Consider the following 23,333-nt stretch of genomic DNA (forward strand, 5'->3'; position numbering starts at 1 on the left):
AGTAAAGAGTATATTAAAATCCATAGGTTCATCATGGCATTTACTTAAGTATATCATAATGGAATCACAGAAAGTATGCTTACCCCTAAATAACAAAGGAAACAAGAAGGCAAGAAAAATAGTAATGGGGTTAAATGGCAAGGTACAGGAGGTCATTTTAGATGAAAAATCAAACCCATATGAAGCCAATAGAAAGGAACATAAACTAGGGCAGATAACATGTAAGATGGAAATAAAAAGGGTAAATTAATCAAAGTCTTTATATTCAGTGTTGTTGTAGCCATGTTGGTCCCAGGAACAAGGTGAATAAGGTAATATCTTTTATTGGACCAACTTCTGTTGGTGAGAGACACAAGCTTTTGAGCTTACACAGAGCTCTTCTTCAGGTCTGGGAAAGGTACTCGGAGAGTCACGACTAAATACAAGATCAAATAGATTGCTTAGCATAAGTAGTTAATGCAAGGAACCATTCAAGGTGAAGTAGCCCATTAACACTTCTCCAGTCATAAGCGAGAAAAGGGGGAAAAAGCTGGGGGGAGGGTTTAAGTGGGTCATAGATTGTTGTAATAAACCATAAATCTATTCAGACCAGGACTTTTAGTATCTACCAAAGTTATGAATTTAAGCTCCTGGACTCATCTTTTGAAGGGGTTGCACAGGTTTCCTCTGAGGATAAGGACTGAGAGGTCAGATAGACTGTGTGAGTTCGTTTGAGAGCATAGCAATCATCTTGTTTCACACACCTAGTTGCTATTGGGCCATTTAGTGGACAGGATGAACTACCCCACATGTGGTGATAGGCATGTGTAGGACCCATGGATCTCGAAAGGTGTGTTGTGGGGGGTGTTGACCATCATAGCAGTGGAGATAGATCTACAAATTTTACATTCGTTGTTCTGACAGTCTCTTGCGCCATTTTGAGTTAGTGTGTCCTGGTCTTTGAGGAGCTAGCTCCTGATGATGAGCTTGGCAAGGTTGGGGGGGGGGGTTATTTGAAGGCCAAAAGAGGGGTCCAGGAAAGATTTCTTTCAGGATGTGGTCCCTATTGAGTATAAGTTGTAATTGTTTGATGATACCCCGTATGGGTTCCAGTGTGGGGTGACAGGTGACAACCAGAAGTGTGCAGTTGAAGGGAGTTTTATTTCTGTATCAACGCAGGTTCTATCAGGGTATTAGGGTGGCCCGTTCCATGATGCAATCTACTTCTCTCATGGAGCGTTGTTTAGTGAAGTCGGTTTTAAGTGTGTTAAGGTGTATATCACGGACTTTCTCCTCTGATCATATTCTGTGGTATCTGAGTGCCTGACTGTAGATAACAGGTTTCTTGGCATGTTTGGGGTGGTTACTGGATCTGTGAAGGTAAGGATGGTGATCCGTGAATTTCCTGTATATAGTTGTCTGTAAGGTTCCATTGCTGAAGCTGATTGTGGTGTATGAGAAGTTGTGCTAGTGTGGGAGTGTTCTAGAGAGGGATTAATAGATGGTTGTGGCCACTGAAGTTGTGGTGGAAATCCGTCCAGAGGATGAAAATACCATCGATGTTTCTCAGATATATCATTGGTTATGTGGTGCATTTGTCCAGAAATTCTTCTTCAAGGAGGCCCATGAAGAGGTTGGCATATTGGGGAACCATCCTAGTACCCATGGCTGTTCCCATGGTTTGTTGTTGAATGTAAAATTTGTATGGGTAAGGATGAAATGGATGAGTTTGTCAATGTGTTTGGGGCGGATGTCTGAAGGTTGTCCATTATCTTGTAAATATTTGAGGCAGGCAGCAATGCCATCATAGTGAGGCATATTGGTGTATAGGGAGGTGACATCCATGGTGGCAAGGATGGTGTTCTGAGGGAGGTTGTTAATGTTGCAGAGTTTCTGGAGGAAAACGGTTGTGTCCTGGAGGAAGCTGGGCCTTTGTGCAGAGAATGGTTTGTGGATGGTTTCTAGGACTCCTGATATTCCTTCAGTAAGAGTACTGTGGCCAGATGTGATGGGTCTGCCTGGGTCCTCCTGTTTGTGTATCTTGGGAAGCATGTAGGAGGTCCTTGGGATGGGTTCATAGGGGATGAGGTTGTAGAGCTTTCCTGAATATTGCATGGAAAGTAAAGTTAAGTGGGTGCATTGACCCGAAAGATGCCCACACATATGACATTGTGTATCACATTGAATCCTACACCAAGAATCTATGTAATGGGTTGTGTCAAAAGGTAAAAAGCAACAGAAACCAATACCCATTTTCTATTGCACCATGGCTGGAATTCATTAATTGCCTTGCAAAGGCTCAAATGGATGGGGAAGTGGTGTCAATAGCTGATGCAGAAGCTAAGTACAGAGAAGTATGTGCTTTGAATGGCATTGAAGACAAACAAATGCTTACAAGAAAGGCTCTTACAGCATTTATTGAAGATGAACTGTGGGAAACGGATGTACTTTTTAGCAATCCTATCTGCAGAAATGAATCACAGTGCATATCCTTAAAAGCTACAAAAGATGTGGCTCTATCAAAAGTGGAAGAAAGCACTGATGTCAACAGTAATATGAAGACTGTTTGCAGCTAATAAATTTTTGTGGAAAAGCTTTTTGTCCTGCAGTATGTGGAAGTTTCAGGGATCCAAAGCTGATGCCAAACCTGAAAAATAATACCATATGACATGTACTACTTCTTTAAGTGGTGCATTGGTGATTGCAGTGACGTCAGCACCAATGAGAATGAAAATAAGCAAGCGGAGAAGAAGGCTGCCATTTTATCAGAAAGCCTTATATACAAGTGCTTCAATGCAAGGCAGGTTTCCAACACATACATAACTGTGGAGCATATGTGTAGTCTACCATGACAAGTAGCTATTGGTTTAACAAGGGGGGGCGGGGAGAGAGAGATCTATCGGTGTTACATATGCACAGCATTGGCTTCTCCATTGACTGTAACAAAGCATTCTACCAGGAGACTGCAATTGCAAACAAAGTTCTTTGCTACATGGAACTGAATGAAGGGTTGTCCATTCCCCCAGAACTTATCAAGGGTAAGTTTATATTTTGTGCTGTTGATAACCGACGCTAGCCTCGGTACTGTGGACGCGGTCCGCCGACGTAATGCACTTAGAGCATTTTATGTGGGGACACACACAATCGGCTGTATACAACCGATTTCTATAAAACCGGCTTCTATTAATTCGATCTAATGTCGTAGTGTAGACATACACTTAGACTTCCTTGAAGATACAGCTGATGGCAACGGTACTCTTTATGCTACTGTTATGGTCAGGAGTATATTAATGGGAATCAGTCTCAACCTCAAGTGCTGTCTGGACCAACAAAAGAACCCTTCCTTGAAGGAGCTTCCTGACTTAATGACTCACTTTCCTACCAATGTCCAAAAAATCTGAAGCCAAGAAGTCCAGTTTTCATTGAAGCAGCAGTTAAATTGACTGTAATAGAGTTTTCTATATTTGCTATCTTTGACCTCACTTGGTTATTGTGCAAAACTGGGATGCACTCCAGAGGTTAAAAATAATTGAGTATGGCTTCAGCTGAAGAGACAGAAAACGTACCCTCAAATGATCTAGACACCCAGGAAATACCATACCAAACCATTTCAGGAGAAAGATACATTCCAACCTGGTCAGCCTTTAATTCAGCACTATACAAGGTACCAGAGCAAATGACCTGTATGCATCCTGCCAATCATACCTGCTAGTCCCACTGATCGCTCAGTTCACTCAGCAAAATTGCCACCAACAAGGGATGCATTTATACCTGCTTCAAGGGGGCAAGTTATCCAGCAATGGAATGGCTCCAGGATTATCGAGTTCATCCAAAGCTATCCTCCCCTATCAGGCATGGATGGGTCTTGGAAGATGGACCAATGACACCAGTTATGTGTGAAATACCACATGCTTCCAAATCAATCCTGCAGCTAATCAAATCCAGATGCTCTCCACGCAGCAAATGTTTACCTTGAATGGACCTGTGTGAGTGTAGCACAGACAAGGATTAGTGTGACAATGTGTCTAGCAGTGATGCACTAGACGGAGATGACACTGATGATAATGTTCATGAATAAATGTTTTCAGTCCTACTTGTCAAGGCTTACTTCTCTAGGATTACCAAAGATCTTTTTTTTTTTAAGTAAGCAATGCAACCCTGTGTTAAAGTACAATTTTAAAAAGTTGATTTTTAAATATTTTTTCAAATATATATCTACATAATTGTTTTAGGTTTGTCATGTTTGGTACCACTGTGTTCATGCGAGAAAGGGCTTTCAAATGATACCAAATTCAACCCATTTCCAATTACTGTATTATCAAAATTTCTATGAAGTGGAGGACCTGGAACTGGGAGCCGGAGGTGCACAATAGTGGAAGGCAGCAAGTCCTCCCTGCCATGCCCTAGACAGTGACACCATTGAAATTATGATTCTGTAGATGCATACAAATCAAATGACACCTCCCTTACCCTTCTATTAATAACTTGCCCAGGGAATGAGATTTTACTACATTATACTCCCAGACTACGAACATGACAGGACAGGGACAAACGAGTATGGCTTTAGTAAAGGAAAATCAACTAGAAAACCTTACACATGCTAAAGGAGAGGAAATAGCACATATAATTCATCTGAAGTTTCAAAAGCCTTTGAGTAGGAATAATTGGTCCGTTTTCAATAAAGTAACAGATTAACAGGAGGGTGCCCCAACATTTTGTACTGGAACTGGTGTTGTTTACTATACTTTTTAATGCTCTGGAAAAGGGAGTGAACTACAATATATCAGATAGACAGACCTAGAGAAAACTGTGAGGATTTCAAAAAGACTTAACAAAATCTTGGTGAATGGACAATATGGTGGCATATGAAATTTAGCTGCTGACAAATGCAAAGTAATTGGAAAGAATAATGTGAACTACTCATTGCTAATTCTAAATTCAGTGTAAGCCCCAAGGGAAAAGGTCTAGCGGTGAATGTGGACAGCTAATGTGAAAGCTTTGCTCAGGTCACAGAAATAGTAAAATATGTATAGAAAGGGTCTATAAAAATTATTTCGAGCCATGGAGATTTTCAAACACTAGTGTGCAGTTCAGAGAGGAAATGAGTAAGAGGGACAGGGTAGAGGTATATAAAATAATGAATGGTGTAGGGAAAATAATCAAATGCTTCTAATGGTGTTGAGATAGTTACTCAAGTGCTCCTTACACAAGAACAAGGGAATATTCAACAAAAATGAAAGACACGTTAAAAATTATTAATAGAAACACTTTTTATGAAATACATAATCTGTGTATAGAGCTCACTACTACAAGATATCATTAGATCCATGAGGTTAGGAGTCAAAAAAATTACACATGTATGTGGATTATGGGAACATCCACAATCATATAAAAGATATAAACTCTCAAGCTTCAGGGCATAAGCCAACTACTAACTTTTTAGAGTGAGAAAGAAGCTTATTGCATTCCATATATGTCTCTAATTGAGAACTTGCACCATCCTCAGAAGCAACTGTGTCTGGTCATTGTGAGGAACAATTGGACAAGTGCTCAGATCTGACCTGGCAGGTTCCATTACTACCTATGTAAATCAGTGGCATCCAGTTATTCATTATGTCTTATTTGAAACAGAACATTATTCCCAGGATTGGTGCAGGGCTGGTGCTGAATCAGCATTATTAGCCACCCTCAGTTTGGTGCGTTATATTTAACCTAGTGGAAGAGTAAGGACTTCTATCTCAGTTAGGTGACAGGTTTTGATGTCTTCTGTTTGCACCAGTAAGGAAAATTCAGATCTTGTACCTTGTAATGGAAGCACTGTCTAGTAATTTTCTTGTGGAATACATGTTGATGTTTTCAGTTTGAAACAGCTATGTCTGGCTTTTGATCATGTCAAAAATAAAAATAATTTATTTTTATATATTTTGTTCTGAAATATTCTGCAAAGAAAGTTTATTTAAGAAATGTGCACTGTAAATAAATCTGCAGTCCTTTATGTCCATAACTGCATGCTTCTGAAATAGAGAAACAGGTTAGGGATTCACGATTAGTTTTAAAAACTGGTAACTCAATGGTTTTACAAAACAGAGTTCCTGTTACTGTTCATTTCAAAATGGTTTGTCTTTTTATCTTTGAGAATTTCTGTGCTAGTTTCAATATTTCAGTTATTTCAGGGGAAGAAATCTGTTGAAGCTACAAGACTTAGTGAAGGACCCAGCCACAAAGTTCAGATATCAAGGTGATGAGCTCAGGAAAAAATCAGCACTAAAGAGGAGATTAGATTTAAATTTCCCTAGAATTCAGAAGTGCTTGGTTCTGGGTTAGAGTCCACCGCTAATTTTCTAACTGTGACCAGATGGTTCTATTGATGTAGAAACTAAATCCTATTTGAAGGTATGTGGCCTGCCATCCATCCCATCTATACAACACAATGAGCCAGGTCCTGGAACAGTTTTCTACCATTTCAAGACCAAACCCACATTGTAGTATAGACAGGATTTTAAGAAGTTCTTTATCTGCTCGATAAGGGGATTTTTATGTTCATTTTAAAATTCATTTTACAAAATGAGGCATAATATTTTATCTTTCAAAATAAACTGCTGGTGCTTAGATTCCTCTCGTAGAATCTCAGAAGACACCTTTTGTTGTGCCCACATAGAAAAATACATCATTTATATTCACTGTTACTCAAAGGAAAAAGAATAAGAATTATCTTCATAAATAAATTATTCTCAAAAATTAGTTAAAATTTATTAATTTTGGTCTCTCTTCTTGCAGAAAGTTTAGTTGTAGCACACTAAATCACTCTCCACCTGGTGTTTATACCTTTCGGATAATTATAGACAATTATCATGTTTCCTAGCCATTAGAGAAACAGGTATAGTTTCCAAGATATGAATAGGGGAAAATGGGCACTCTAAATTTGTTACATCTTCTTGGTGCAAAAGTGTCTAGAACTGAATGCAATATTCCAGTTTTAGTTTCACCAGAGTCATGCTTCTCCCTGTCTTATGATATCATGGCTCAGTATAAGCAATCCCAAAGCACATTTGCCTTTTTTTTTTATGCCATATGTATTATAAGATCACATCTAACTTGTTTACCCACTTCCATTCCTATGCCACTGCCAGCCTTATTAATTTCTTCTTTCTATGAATAATTTGTGTTTTGGACCATTTTGTCAATTGTGTTTAAAGATGCAGAATCTCATTTGAATATAATCACTAAAAAAAACTGCAATAAAATATTCCCAAGGCTGGGTCTAGGATTTTGGAAGCCCCACATTCTTCATGGCAGATTTCCTCTCTTTCCTCCCTTCCCAACTATGTTTTCACCTTGTATCTCCTTTCTTCAAATGTACCCTTCCTCGTGTGTCCCAGGGGAAATTGGGGCACAGCATCAAATTCCCTCCATCCTCACATTCTAGTCAAATAAATGAAGAAGTTCTAGCAGCTGGGTGTTTTCTCACAGTTGGCCAACAGAGATCACACTGTCCTCTGCACTTTTAGCACTGTCTAATGCTAGTCCGTTAGTAAAATGTCAATCGATGCACGAAAGACAACAAAATACTCCACCATTGGAACTGTCCCACAAGCTGGGAGTTTTCCAGGAATTCAATTGCATCTGTGACAGGTACATCCTAAAACCAGTCTCTGATTATTCCCAACCTCAGTTCTTTCTGTTTACAAGAATAAGTGTACAATTCAACCAAGGGTCTGGTTTTGTTGCAGTACCATAGTTATCTTTTAAAATTCCACTCACTGACTTTAACAAACAATATTGATTTTTGTCTTGAAGAAGCCAAAAGATTCTGTTACAAAATGGTTCTCCACTACAATGCAGAAGTGGTGCACTATTTTACCATTCAGAAAGTTGGGCTTCTGATATCATAGGTTGCTTGCTCTTTACTTGTATAGAGGAAAAACCCGTGCAACAGGTTGTGGGAACATTTAATGTGAGGCTTTGTTTCAGTACAATGTTCAGAGTGAATCGGAAACCTGAAACTCTTACTGAAAAAGGCCAGCTCCAGCATTCAGCCTCTTCAAGCCTGATCCTGCAGGGTACTAGCAACTGCTAAGAGATGTTAAGCACCCTGCTTCACAGCAACACTAGATCAGGCCCTGCTTCCTGATTTGATTTTGATAGATAGCCTTATCACTATACTTTATCTTTAAAGGTCTACTACATCAATAAGCTGATTTGTCTCATTGTTGAAGATTTTTAAAAGCTAGCACTACAGACTGAATTGAAACAAGTTAAGAAAATTTGCCATATCTTTTTCAGACTCATTAGTCACTTAAAAAAAACATTGTAAATATGTTCTTTAGCAAGGATATAAAATGTGGTATTTAAATATTTAAAATCACTACTGAAGTCATATTAAATATCTTTTTTATTTTGCATAGATTTTTAAGGTCAGACAGGATTATTATGATCATCCTGACCTGACCTTCTACACAGCACAGTCCATTAAATTTCACCTAGTGACCAGGGCCGGCTCCAGGGTTTTGGCCGCCCCAAGCAGCCAAAAAAAAAAAAAGCTGCGATCGCGATCTGTGGCGGCAATTTGGCGGAAGGTCCTTCGCTCCGAGCGGGAGTGAGGGACCGTCCGCCGAATTGCCGCCGAATAGCTGGACCTGCCGCCCCTCTCTGGAGTGGCCGCCCCAAGCACCTGCTTGCCAGGCTGGTGCCTGTAGCCGGCCCTGCTAGTGACTCCTGCACTGGAGGGAATTATTCTTTTAAATCCTTTCCTGCACTGCTAATAACATTATCTGACCATAATTAATCCTCAAAACACACCTTTGAGGCAGGTACATTACGTATCATTATACCAGTTTTACAAGAGGGGAAACTGAGATCCAGAGAGGTTAAATGACTTGCCCCAGCCATACATGATGTCACTGGCAAAGCAAAGATTAGAGCTCAGCTCTAGCTCCCAGGCCTCTGCTCAGCCCTCTAGATCATTCTCTGCATCTCAGAAGTTCTGATTCCTTCCACTGTGGAATGCTGGACAACCCTTGTAATACTGCACACAGTGGTTTACTGAACAGCATATTAAATAAAACTGAAAAATCTGCAGAAATTCTTGGCATCTCAAGTTTCAGGAGCTGCAGTAACTTGCTTTCACATTCAGATAATATTCATAGAACTATCCACTGAAGCAGGCACATAGTGGGGCCCCAATTCTCCATTAGGTGCAAAAAATGGCCTGACTGGACCAGAAAATGTAGCCCTTATAACACAGTATAAGGATTGGATCCTGACATGCTAACAGACCCTTACTGATTTCAGTGGGGCAACAGGATGCATCCATCTGAAGATAATTACAGGATCAGAGCCTAAGTAAGAAGCCGGTCTATTTTACTTGCTTATTATTCAGCATAGTGCTTATTAAGTGCAGAAATGAAGTGTCCACATACATTACTCCAATGGATTCTTTATGCACAAGAATTGTGTTTCCTATACAAAGAAGAGAACCATAGACAACTGGTGCCTCTCTATACTGGGGTGGAGGCACAATCTAAAGGTGAGGACACATGACTGCCCCATGTGTCTCCTCTCCCAGTGACACCCCCCACCACCCTGAGCCCAGCCCAGGACGCCATGTTCTCCCCGCCCCACATTACCTGAGGGAGAGAGGGCTCTGTCCTTCTCTCCCTGCGCTTCCAGCTGGCACATTTGGCCGCTCTCCCTGGCAGCCGGGCAGGGAGCAGGATGGAGCTGCTTCTGCCTGAGAGAGCCTGGCTGGGAGACAGTGGGGACCCACCTCCCGGCTGGGCCCTGCTGCCGGGGGACAGGGGCCGAGCAAGCTGGAGCCGCCCCCACCCCGCACCGGCATGCTTGTCCCTTGTCCCTGGCAGACGAGCCCGGGTAGGGAGCAGGCCGCCGCTGCCTCCCAGACAGACTCAGGCAGAAGCAGCTCCATCCCACCCCCCACGCAGCTGCCAGGGAGTGTGGCCAAATGTGCCAGGGAGGGAGGCACAGAGAGAGAACGACCGAGCCCTCTTCCTTCCCACCCCCAGCAGTCTAATCTGAGGAGGCGCTTGACCCACACATGCCCCCCCTACACATCGCCTCTGAAGAGAACAATCACAATCATATTGCAGTAGAATTTAAGGACAGCTCCATCCACAGAGCAAGGTGCCGGCTCCATAACTTGCTTTGTGACCTGGTAACCTCACAGATTCCTTCTCTCCCCAGGCCATATGACCAGTGCATTATTGTTTTTTATTTGAAATTGTATATTTTAATATTACAAAGGGACCTGGAGCATTAACTGGGCACCTAATGACTGAAAAATCTTTTCTATAAATCCAATAAATAAATAAAATTATAGTGCAAACAATAAACCACCTTCTGATACTCTTACTCATGTTCAGAAGCAATTTCCATTTACCTCAATGGGACTACTCAATGTGAGTAAGGATATGAGAATCTGGTCCATAAAAACACTGTATGTTCTATTGAGACACCTAACGGCAACTACTGCACACACATTTATGTTCATATTATGTTACTAGTGCTTAACCTAGAAAAGTAAATCATGCTTTTTGTTTCCCTCAGGCATAATCCTTGGATTTTGTCTCCGACCATACAAAATGACCTACCGGGAAGTCAAGTACTTTTCCTTTCCAGGAGAACTACTGATGAGAATGTTGCAGATGTTGGTCCTACCACTCATCGTATCCAGTTTAGTTACAGGTACAAAAGCCTAATCAACTTTTTAAAAAGTTCTCTCCTCTCCATGAATTTGTTAAAGATAAAAACATGAAGTCATAAGAATGTGCATTCCATAATCTAGACAGACATGGCATTGCAAAGCTATACAACAAATTATACTAACCTGCAACATGAGGCATTGCTCACAAAAAAGTAGATCCACACAAAAAACAGCCAAATGATCCAAAAACATTTTTCAAATGCCAAAGTCATTGTAACTACACAAAACAACATATCTACTATAAAGTTGCAGTTGGCTGTACTCTTCTTCCTTGCCCTTACATCCTACCCAGAAACTGTCTTCCATAATGTCCTACTGCCATCAAGGGTAAGAGAATAGTCTGTATTCCACTGTTGTTCCAAGACTCACTGGAGATTTAAATTACTCTGTGCTGAGCTTGGGCAGGTACCTCTGCCACTCCTCTGTCACATACTTGTCTACCTCCAGTCTGTTCAGTGGCAGGATGGAGGCCAGGAAAATATGTATCTGTTGTGCAAGAGACTTCAGCCTCCATTCCATCACTTGTGGAACTTCTCCCTCATTTCTGGTTTACCTTTTCCACCCAATAGGCTCTTCTAAGCCTCAAGATCTCATTATTAACTTGCTCCGGGTATTAGTCAAGCTAGCGATGATGAAGTTGCGGATGAGGAGGAGAATAATAAAAATAAATAATGTGTTGTCCTTTTCTAGTGACTTTCTTACAAGGATGACCATTAATTAATTAAGGCTCACAACACACCTGTGAGGTAGGAAAGTATTGTTATCCCTATTTAATAGATGGAGAAACTGGGGAATAGAGAGGTTTAAGTTTTCCAAATTTACACCACAACTCAGTGGCACAGCTAGGAATAGAACCCAGAACATATGACTCCATTTTATGAGCTAAGCACTAGGCCACAGTAGCTTTACTGCTATAAGATCCATACATAGGGTGACCATATTTCCCTATGCTGAATACGGGACACCTGGTAAAATTACTCATATTCAAGCAAGTTCAATGGCAATCAATCAGAAATATGCAGTACAAACGTTCAAATTAACATCAAGTTGATTGAGACCTTGTTAAAAGAAATACTGCGTAGCAGGATTCTTTTTATTTATCTTCTTATCTTTAAGGTTCACACGGGGAGAGGTAACAAACACACACTCCCATACACCTCTCTCACACAGGGTAGGTAACTGACCAACTTGACCCTCCCTGCCCTGTGCTCTCTGCCCTCCATGCCTGGCTGGGCCCCTGGGACAGACCTGCCTCTCCTGGTACCTGGCGCAACATCTTCCAGAGGCAACTTATGCAGGGTCACATGCCCCACTCCCCAGATTTCTACCAGGGTTCACACCAGAATGTGGCCAGCAGCAGCCTTTTGGCACTGTGCGGGAGGGAAAGGGTGGGAGCCGCTTCCAGCCGCAGGCGTGGGGAGGGGGGAAGGGATGACCTGGCCCATGTCTTTGCAGAGCTTATCTCTTCCAACCCCTCCACCCCCCTCGCCCACTTCCCTGCGGCTGGAAGCAGCTTGTCCCTTCCTGTCCGCACAGTTTCAAAAGGCAGCTAACACCTCAGGCTGCTACTGGCCACTGAAGTAACCCAGCCGCCTCCTGTCCCCCAGCTACAGCATGAGCAGGAAGGGGTTAAGCCCTAAGGATGAATTGTGCACCAGGACGCAGGGAACCTGACTTCAGGGGCTTCAGCGAACCCGGCCAGAGAGGTGGCTGAGCAGGGACGGGTGTCTAGGGGACTGAGCAGCCCGTCACTCGCTAGGGGTAGGACCCAGGGCAGGGTGGAGGGGCTGGTGAAGAGGGTGCTAAGCCCCTGCCCAGGGGCTGCTGTGGAACCTGCAGGGTCAGGGCGCAAACAAGCTGGAAATCGCTCCCCTCCCCCCATCCCCCTGCCACTCCAGAGCTTAGCTGAGGCGTGGAGAGGCTTCCCCGTGCCAGCGCTGTGCGGGGTTCGTTCCTCCTGGCCAGCGCCCTGGGCTGGAGGGTCTTGGGCTTTCCCGGGGCGCCGGCCCAGCCGGAGGCAGTGAGGGAAGGAAGGAGCCTGCCAGCCAAGCTGTTGGTGAGCTGAGCGCTCTCACCAGGGGCTGGTTCTCCGCACAGTGCCGGGAGCGGGATGTGCCCCGCCGGGGGGGGATATGGAGGAGCAGCGGGGTGCGGGGGGTAAAGGGCAAAGCAGAGAGAGGACAGCGAGAGGGAGAACATGCAAAGGGGCGATGGCTGGGCGCCACAGGCAAGACATAACCGGCCGCTGCCTGGGGCCTGCCCACACGCACCAGCCACCGCAGCTCACAGCCAGTGCCGACCAGAAACGGGATGGGGGACAGGGCCGTGCTGACCAAGAGCCAGCCTGCAGCAGGGGCTGCACTGATGGACCAGCAGGGGGAGTGGCTGGCCTTGCACGCTGCAGCGTTACCCCGCCACCAGCCTTGCACACCCACCCCCATCGTTGGCCACTGGACCCCCGCCACTCACCGTTAGTGGGCAGGCAGCTGGCGAGCAGGGATCCGGCCAGCAGCAGGACCTGCCAGTACTGATGAGGGGGAGACAGAAAATATAGGACAATTTACCCGTTTTAAAGAAAAAGTTGGGACACCTTCAGGATGGCTTAAATACGGGATTGTCCCTATGAAAACAGGACGGCTGGTCACACTGTCCATACACTGAGTACAACAATCTTCTGCTCTAGTGGTTGTTAAACTTTTTACCATGAGGACAAACTTTTCTGAAAGCAAATGAGCAAAGACTCCACCTTCACAAGTGCTAGAGAATTATGGGTGTTTTTTGCTATGGGGCAAAGGGGGAGTGACCCCCTTTCCTGACTTTGCATAGCTCCTCGCCAGCCGGCACTGCGATGTCTCCCCCCCGGGCCCGTGAGAGCTGCTGTGGGACAGGCTGGACCAGAGGCCAAATCTCCATGATGTCACTATCACCCCACTGTCCCCATTAGCCAGACAGGAAGCAGCAGCAGCGGTGGCCTGGGCTGGAGCTGAGCACAGAGTGACCCAGGCCCCAAACTCTGCCATGGAACGGCCATCAATGAGACACCCTCCCGGATGGGAATGGCCTGCTAACTCCCTACAATGAGCCACAGCCTCAGCGGGGAGGTAGAAGTAGGTATGCAGACACAACTTTGCCCTCCTTTAATTTTTTTGAAATAATGCCCAGGAGACAATATTCATCCACACGATATATATAGTACCTATATGGCTCTGACAATGTCAAATAGGCCGCAGCTGACTGCAGCCCCTAGGTTGAGAACCACTGATTTAAACTTTCGCAGTGATACTACTTGGTGCTCTATTGTTACAAATAACTATAAACATAGATATTTGGTGCTACATTATCTAAACTGATAGTTCTGCCAATTGTTGGCATAGAGGTTTTATAAACATATACACATGGGGGTTTGGTGCAGAGTTATACTCAGGTAAGTCTGCAGTAAGAATTTAATTTATAAATGACAGATTATCATCTTTCTAGAGATAGTATGATGTAATTTTTAATTAAATTCAGATTTTGTATATTATAAGTAACTCACTAGCTAAAAGCCTAATGCTTCTCAAACCAGTCTTGGTACCATATAATCCAAGCTGTTATTGTTAATATTTTGAATGTATACCTTTGTTCTTTGTAGATTTGGGAGAGAGTCTCACAGAACTTAATGTTCTGGGTTTCTGCAAGCTTTTATCTCTGTGTGACCAAAACATTTGGATGTGTGGACAATCCCAGAAGGTGTATGTGGTGACCTATTTGCCCATATACACTCTAGAATAGATTGGGGCTGTTTAATTTTGTTGAGGATTACTGTGGTGTGGAAGAAGTTACAAGAGTGTACAACTGAGTCATAACTACACAATAGTTGCTGGCTATTACACAGCTACTAGATGAATTCAGAAAGTGAAGAGTTCTAATCTTCCGTCAATACATCTACATAATTCTGAAAGTTAATCACATAAATTCATAGGAGAATAAACGTCAAAGGTTGAAGACAACATATTGGCTGTACATTCACATCCCTAGACTATTTTGGTCTTTTTCCAAAAGAAACAGTTCAGGGCCTCCTTTTCTTTGGCTATTATAATATTTAACAGAAATAAGCATATATGGATTTATTAGAAGCAATTTTATTGACCATATACTTTGCAAGGGTCATTAGGCTTTCATTACTTTTTATGAAGATTATGTACCAACATTTTTGAGACGTTACATCAGGATCACCATGCAATTAAAATGCATACATTGAAATATAAAGCTTTAAACTTTGCCCTGCAAGATTTGTCTGAGTATTTCAAACAGGGAGACAATTATTCAATGTGCAATCGTGTCATTGTGAGGTATGGTTTCACGTCCAAGCCACACATTTCTGAGCAAAAATTCACCCAAATTACTCATGAGCGGTCTTTTTAAGAACATAGTCTCTATGCAGAGTTTGAGACAAAATTTGAAATCCAGGGAGTTTTGTGAAAATTTCGTTGCAATCTTTTGCACAGATCTAATCATATCCCAAACTGGTGGAGCCTCTGGAACGCCTTTTTTGGGGGGGGGGGGGGGTAGTAGTTTGGGATTTAGTTACACAGAGATCGTTGATTTTTAAAAGTGTTTTTTGTGACTAAATCATTGTAACAAGACAGGCCTTTTCCCCTGCTCACTGCCATGCCCACAGTCTCTGTCCAGATGGTTTTATGTCCAAACTTAGATCAAATCACCAAAAACACAGTTTCTCAGCTCACTCTGGGCTACATCTCCCAAGAGTGTTTCCCTCTTTAGTTCTCAGATTCCTTCTGCCTTGTTAAGTCCTTAAACAGATCGGCTGCTTCTGCTTCCCAGCCTTCCCTCCCAAGAGACTCTGACAGTCCTGCGGCTCTTCAAGACTCCCTATTCCCAAAGAGCAGGCAGTGAAGGCCATGTCTGCTCTCTGCACCCCTTTCTTGACTGTCTCTCAGGCTCCCCCTCATCAGGTCTCGCTCTCTCTAAGCCCAGGTGCTCTCTTTTAAAGCTCACCTGGGGGTCAGTTGACCAGTCACAGGTGAGGAGCAGGGCCAAAGGGCCATTGCCACCCACAGGGCCGGCTCTAGGTTTTTTGCTGCCCCAAGCAAAAAAATGTTTGGCTGCCCCCCACCCCAGCCCTGAGCTCCCCCCCAACCTGCACCTCCTGCTGCCCAGCTCTGAGCTCCCCCCCCCCCACCCGCACGCCCCTGCTGCCCCAGCCCTGGGCTCTCCCCCCCCACACCTGCACCCCCTGCTGCCCCAGCTCTGGGCTCCTCCCTTTCCCCCCCACCTGTGCCTCCCCCACCCACACACACCCTGCTGCCCCAGCCCTGGGCTGTCCCCCCTCCACCCACACCCTCTGCCACCCCAGCCCTGGGCTCTCCCCCGCCAACTGCACCCTCCTTCCACCCCAGCCCTGGGTGACTGGTAACTCACTCCCAGGGTGGGTCATTCAGCAGGAATTTTGGATGTGCACAGAACACAGACAGGTTTGGTTCCCATATGGTTACAGAACTCTAGTAAAGTGGAACAATTTTCAGCTTGTGTGATTGGAGGATATCTGGATGCATATTATAAAACTGTCCTCCATAAATGAGGAAAAGTTGAGGTGCATTTATTATTTTTTTGTTCCACTCTGTTTCTATGGGGAAATTTGCCAATGCAATATCACTGTCTTCCTTTTAAACAAGTAAAACTAAAAAAAAATTTAAAAAAATTAATTCGAGTCCTAATAACCACTGGGAAGCATTTCTTGCTCAATTTTATCCTACTTTTTCTACAGCAAGTTACAGTGGATCAGTATATTTGATTTAGGAGAAATGAAGTAACAGCTGCCCAAATTGAGCTTGAGCATGCCTGAATTTTGAGGGTGTTCAAATCTGGAAGGCAGGTGCTAGATTCCCTTTCTGAATATTAGCTAAATCTGGAAAGGAAAAGTCAATTTCTGCTTCCATGGCTCAGAAGTGGAAATCCTCCTATGAGCCTGGTACTGTATCTAAAGCTGCCCAAGTCCTCTAGCAGAGCCTCCCCTCCCTTACTTTTCATTTTAAATTCTAGTGGGATCCACGTACCTCCCTTGCTAGGCTTCAGATAGAGAGGTGCACTGTCCCTTTAGTCCACCCAATTCTTTCTTTGGGGGGCTGCAAGGTGAGGTCACAGCAGTATCCCTAATCCAGGCTGGGGATGTCTTCTGAAGGGGATCTCTGGGGCAAAGCCTTCTACTCCTTGGGCACACTTGTTCCCCATTCACAGGACCACCACTTCTAGCAGTGAGCTCTCCATTCACAGCAAGCTGCAGCATGAGGTTTCAGCTACATACTTCCTCCCCCTCCCTTTCCTGTTGATAGTGGCCAAGGGAATGCTGGGAAATGTAGTTCTTTCCCTGCTCCAGGGCTGGCTCTATAGGCAGGGAGCTAACCAAGGAACTACAGCTCCCATGGCCCCCTGTTGGTTCTCAGCTCCCATGTTGGATCCCTGCCGGCTGCTGCCCCTGCAAATGGGCTGCCCCAAGCACCTGCTTGCTTTGCTGGTGCCTAGAGCCACCCCTGGCCACCCAGTGACAAATCTGTGCAGCTCTCTCAATTTATTTAGGGATTATCAAAAGTGATGATAAAATACTAAAAAAGCACTAAGAAAAAAAAAAGTTTTTTTTCTAAAGGTAACAATTCTAGATTCTGCAAAAGTTCTACAGGTCTACACACTTTGGACTTGCTCCAAATCCTACGGAGGTCAGTGGAAAGACTACCATTGACATCAGTGAGCTTTTGATCAGGCTTTTACGGTATTGTAGGCCTTAATCTTGAAGATTCTAGAAAATGGAATCAGGAATCAAAATTAATGTCCCTGTCTGCTGCAACACTACAAAACTGGTAGGCTCAGCAAACATAGGGGGAAGGTTACTAACACCGGATGACGCAATTATTTCATGATCACAACAGTGTGTACAGCATTGTACAAACATACTTGCGATTGAACTGAACATGTACTTCTAAGAAAACCCAGGATGTCAACACTACTGCAGTCATTTGCCCTTAATGAGCCACATACAGTTTCCTATAATTACATATAAAGGCTCTGCTAACAAGCATTTCCAAATTGTGGATTGTGATGGTCAGAAAAGTGTCCTTCCGTTCCTCACCCTCACAAGACACTTTAAGTGTAGCTTGACCTCTCTTCTATTTGCCCCACAAAATCACAGCATGAGGAAAGAATTAGACAGAATGAACATGTACAAACTTTGTTTTTCCTTTCTCCAACTGTGAAAGAACAGCTAACAAGAAGCAATCAAGACAAATCAGGTTACGACTCTTTGGCTGTTTGGTAACTTCAAGGCAAGATCACAGGTTGTATTTTGGGAACTGGTCCTCTGCTACAATGGGCTTCCAAGCATCTTCTTCATAGATTTCCCTTTCCTCCCATGTTGAAGTATCCTATCCTGGACACATGGGTGGCAATGAGTGGGCCCAGTAAGGTGACCAGATCTCCCGATTTTATAGAGACAGTCTGATATTCAGGGCTTTGTCTTATGTAGGCGCCTATTATCCCCGACTCCCTGTCCCAGTTTTTCACACTTGCTATCTGGTCACCCTAGTGTCCAGATACAAGAAGACATGCAATAGCAATATGGCTATCTAAAGAAGGAATGGCACTTGTAGATTTAAAAAGCATGCCTAACTCTTCGCAATCTTTCATTAACACTTAGTATTATTTATTGTGTGTGTTAGAGTAGAGTTTAGGGGCCCCAACCAAAACCTGGGCCTCACTGTGCTAGGCATTGCACAAACAAGTACTGAAGGACAGTCCTGCCCCAAAGAACTTACCATCTAAATAAATAAGACAAACAAAGATGGAGTGGTAACAGACATACAGAGAGGTGAAAAGACTGCCTGACATTACACAGCAGGTCAATGACAAAACTGAAAATAGAACCAAATCTCCTGACTCCCAGTCCCACTGCCCTCTCCACAAGAACAAAATGTCTCTCCAAATGCTGTCGAATTCTCTTAACCCAAAGATACTTATGTAACAATACAGTGTAGAAGATTGGGTATGGAAAGGTTACCCAAGCATACATAATCATCATGATTGCTGTTAGCTGTACCCAAATTCCAAAACTAATTGACTACCTGAACAAATGTGATGAGCAAACAGGTAGAATGCTCTCAAATGGTTTGGCACATAAGCTCATATATGTTCATATTCTTCAAGTAAAAAAAGGGGAGCATTCGCATTTCACTCTGTACAGTAGACAACAATTCATATATCAGTATGTGGTGTGGTTTTGGTTTTGCAGTTTATTGGTATAATTTTTAAGGCTGCTAGTTCTGTGCTCAGGAGCTATCTCATTTCGTATTTACTCAAATTACCTAGAGTTGATGGGCTATTTTCTATGCTCGTGTAAGCAAACAAAACTCCATGGACATCAATGGAGTTATACCTATTTATGACCGAGAATTTGTCCTGGTGTATCTTAGTACCAGGTCTGCTGCATCTCTGTCCAAATTGGTTTCTTTTACTAATTCCATTTGTCTAAGGACATTATTCTAGAAAGGAGCCATCAGACACGCATCATATGTATTAATTTAGTTTTGATAAGTTTTGTGCAGCACAAGGGGGAAAGGGGGGAGACCCAGGCCCGCCCGCTACTCTGGGTCCTGACCCAGGGACCCTCTAACGGCAGCCTCTCGGCCCTCCTTCTCTCCCCTTGCCTTCAGCCTTCCCTAGGTCACTTCCCCTCTGACCCCATTGCACCCTCTAGGCCCTTCCACTCAGGGCCGGCAGTCTGGCAGGTAGCAGGCTGAAGCTCCACTCTGCTTCCCTGAGCCTGCCCAGCACTGCGCTGTCCTGGCCGCTGGTCTCCTGCTCAGGAGACAGACCTTCCTCCCTGAAGGTCTGGGACAGACTGCCTCTCCTCTCTCAGAGCAGCCTTTTTATAGGGCTGAGCCTGGCCCTGATTGGCTGTCTCCAATCTGGGCCCTGATTGGCTCCCAATAAGCCCTTGTCTTATTGGGTGCCGGGCTGCACTAGTGTGAGGGCTGCAGGGAAGCCACCCCACCACAAGTATGTGGAAGTGGATTTTCCGCAAAAAGAGCTGTGTATCCCAATGACCAAAGGTGGGGAAAAGAAGGCAGAAGAATCTCATACAGCGAAGCACAAGAAAGGAACATGGGGAGCAAGCAATGGTGCCTCAGATGCCCGCGCAGTAGTCTGCTACCAGTGTGGGGGCAAAGGACACATAAAGAGTGACTGTCCCTACATGGACTATAGGTTCTGAGAGTGGACAGGTGTAAAAAGGGGACATGGGGTAAGAACGATTTCTATCAAAGTAGGCAGAACAACGACAAGGGGTGTTGTGGATTCAGCGGCAGCATGTTCCCTTGTATGGAGTGCCCTGGTAAGACTGCAGTGGCGATAGGAGGGGGCAATGATAATGATCTATTGTATACATGGGGAAAAGAGCATTTATCCCATGGCCTTTATCCCCTTGGAAGTATCAGGGAAGTTTAGATGGCAGTGAGTAGGAATAGTAAAGTCATTGCCTTACACAGTAATGCTAGGAACTGACTGGACCCCATTCCTCTTATATAGAAAGGGTAGAAAGTGGGAGAAGGGACCCAACTGGTGGGTCAGCATGAGAAGCTCATGAGTGTACACCCTCCAGGAGTCCTCCAGGTCCAGTGTGTGATAACCCTAGACATAAGAAAACAGGCTCAGAAAGAGATGATACACTGGAGGACTTGGTGGGAGGAGAAATGTGAGAGGACAGTGAAGCCAGGGTGACAAAGCAGTGACACCTAGAGGCCAAAGAGGGTGGAGGCTTAGCTGACACCCTCCCCCCCCCCCCCCCCCAGAAGAACAAGCTGAATTGAGGGGGGTTGGGTTCCTGACAAGGAAGCCTTGGTGGGCCAACCTACCCTGGCAGTCCCAAACCAGGGGAAAGATAAGGCAGGGGAAGAGAGGGATCCCAAAATGATGGCCCTAGAGGGACAATTCATGTGGATAGATATAAGCCCAGAGCCAAGTAAACTGGAGCAAAGGCTTGTGGGATGTGACTGGTGCGATGACCTATGGGCTGAGGCAGAGCTGTAGGGATAACCTCCATTGTCAAAGTGTATTTTTTGTGGATGGAAGGCAGGAGACCCTCACTGGTAGTCCATGAAGGGCTATCCCCAAAGGGCACTGACATCCCCAGTAGAATCCCAACCCCAAAAAGAGGATAATGCATGGGCAGCAAAGAGGACCTCTTTCAGAGGCAAGAAAAGGCCTCAGGTGAAATAAGGGGAGGTGTGTAACAGGGCACTATCAGCAGCACCCTGACACAGACATTGCTGAAGTCTGAAGAAGGCTGCAGGCCCAGCTGGAATTAATTACAGGCTTTCTGTTGGGGGATTGAGAGCACTTGGGTGGCAATCACTGAGCTACCAAGGTAATTGGGAGAATATAAATGGATGAAACAGGAAGCAAGGGGTAGCTCAGAAGGAGGCTCAGAGAGTGAGCCAGGACTGAGGCGTTAGGGCTGCAGGGAAGCCTACCCTTGCTGTAAATCTGCATTGCACTGCGTTACTATGTAAGAAAAAAAACCCAGTGTGTGTTTGTAACTGTGAAACTACCTGAACTGGCCAGGAAGTGTGGTTCACCAGGTAGTGAAGGAGGTGCCCTGTGACAGTCCTTTAGTAAATTTTTATAATTCTGACAGTCATAAATATCCTTTTCTAACACATGGACATGAGTATTAGTAGACAACGTAAAGGAACAGATTTCCCCCCTCCTAAGCGGTAACATCCTTGAGTGCTAGAGGAGGCAGAAATAATAATGCTTTAAAACAGATTTTAACTCCCTCCTTGATTTCCATATATAAATCCACGGATTGAACAGAGAATAGTGCCTGCTCCAAAACTCCATAAACATCCAGTTCCAGGAGCATCAGTGGAATGGCATCCACAGGGTTTCAGGGAGGGAGATCCAGGGCCATGCAGCCAACATTCCTCCTCTTACATGAAGGAAGGAGGCATTGCACTGCAATAAAGCTCTTTCCATGCATGTTTGTGGAAGAGACCATTGGCTCTGTATACTACACATGCAACAGTTTGGGTATTGAGAGCAGAGATGGAAGCTAAAAATATTGGAGCACCAGTCTGTCCTGGCCTTCTATGTCTCGGGTTAAGAGAAGCTAACATTCCTGCTCCAGCTCATACAGTACATATATGAAAACTGAGAAACACCTGGGTAATATTTTGCCCTATACAGTAGGTCATAAGAGTGATATATGTTTCACAGACTTCTCACATATTTCTTTTGTAGGCTCTAAAAAAACTCTAATATCTAAGTGCAGAGTCAACTGAGAAATAGAATACTTGGGAGAGAAATCCAATTGTTTACTTAGCAGAATAATATAAGAGCTGTTTATTTTGCTTCAGCATGTGGAATGTTTGCAAGTTCTACTGAAATGAATTATCTCTTTGAAATTAATATGGTTTTATGATCTACATACTGGTCCCATCTAGGAAGAGGAAAGACAAAAATCCCATAATTTACAGCCTTCTGGAATGTCATAGGTTTTAGAATTTAAAATATTGGGTCAGATTCTGACCCCAGCGAAAACCCTTTGTACTGTGCTGCTCATGTAGAAAGTTGGCTTGATCAGCCAGCTGAGAATTTCCAGGGTGGGGGAGATTCTACACAACAATATGTACCCCTATCAACGTCAGGTTGGAAAGTATTCTGGACATCTGAATCTTGGTGCTAATCTAGACACTTATATGATTATTCAAATCATTTGATTTCTTGCATTCAGAATCAGAGAATACAAAACATAATTTTCTCTCCTACAAAGCCCTTCAAAACTCTACCTCTGCCTACATCTCTACTCTCATTCATCAGCAACCCCAGCTGCCAAACTGCTGCCTCAGAAGTCCCAATTACAATCATTCCACTAGTGAATCCTGCCTCACTTCTCACTGTTTCGTTGTTTCATTCTTATCTTTGGTATTTTAGCATGCCATCCCTGGTGCTCTTCCAATCTTCTTTAACATCCTTCCACAAAGCCCATTAATGCTAATCTTGTGACCCACTATAGCTAAGAAGGGAGTGAAAGCAGAAAAAAAATCCCTTTATGAGTCAAATTCTGATTTTAGTTAATGCCTTTACCAGAGCTACTCCAGATTTATAGTGGTGTCTTAGGGCCTGAAACTCATAGGCTTTCTGCTGGGTTTTTAACCCAGCTCTAAGAGCAGGCTCTGACCCTATAACTAACCCTTCCTTTGGGTCTCCCAATGTGTTTTGTGTTGTCTGCCTACTTTATAAAGTAAGCTTAATCAGCCCACTGACACCACAAGTAATCAATGACATAAGGTCTGAGACTATAGCAGACACCCAAGCCTACAGACTATTCAGCCACACTAGATGTCAGTATCCACAAAAAATGTCCAACTTAGAGTGTATTCATTTTTAACACACTGTAAATTAATTAATATACAACAAAGTATTTTAAAATGTGTTTTAAGAAAACAAAAACATAGGGTATTTAATATACTTTTAACTTCCGCCTACCCCACCGCTACAATATGAATATATTCCCAAGTATTCCACAGTTGTAGAAACCAAACTGTCAGGCAGCTTCTGTTTTGTGCACTTGTACATTTTAGGGGCA

General features: G+C 43.9%; 1 protein-coding gene across 6 annotated transcripts in view; it reads left to right on the forward strand.

Moving 5' to 3' along the window:
• Positions 1-23,333, forward strand: part of SLC1A3 (solute carrier family 1 member 3) — an 85,593-nt gene that overhangs the window by 13,877 nt on the left and 48,383 nt on the right. For 3 of the 6 annotated variants that reach the window (XM_065407071.1, XM_065407072.1, XM_065407076.1), the window contains exon 2: positions 10,543-10,680. The exons of the other annotated variants lie outside the window; for them this stretch is intronic. In XM_065407071.1, the coding sequence (XP_065263143.1) occupies positions 10,543-10,680 (138 nt within the window). The remainder of the gene's footprint in view (positions 1-10,542; positions 10,681-23,333) is intronic. 6 annotated transcript variants of the gene reach the window in all.

Source organism: Emys orbicularis, chromosome 6, assembly GCF_028017835.1.
Source record: "Emys orbicularis isolate rEmyOrb1 chromosome 6, rEmyOrb1.hap1, whole genome shotgun sequence".
In the NCBI taxonomy this organism is placed as follows: domain Eukaryota; kingdom Metazoa; phylum Chordata; order Testudines; family Emydidae; genus Emys; species Emys orbicularis.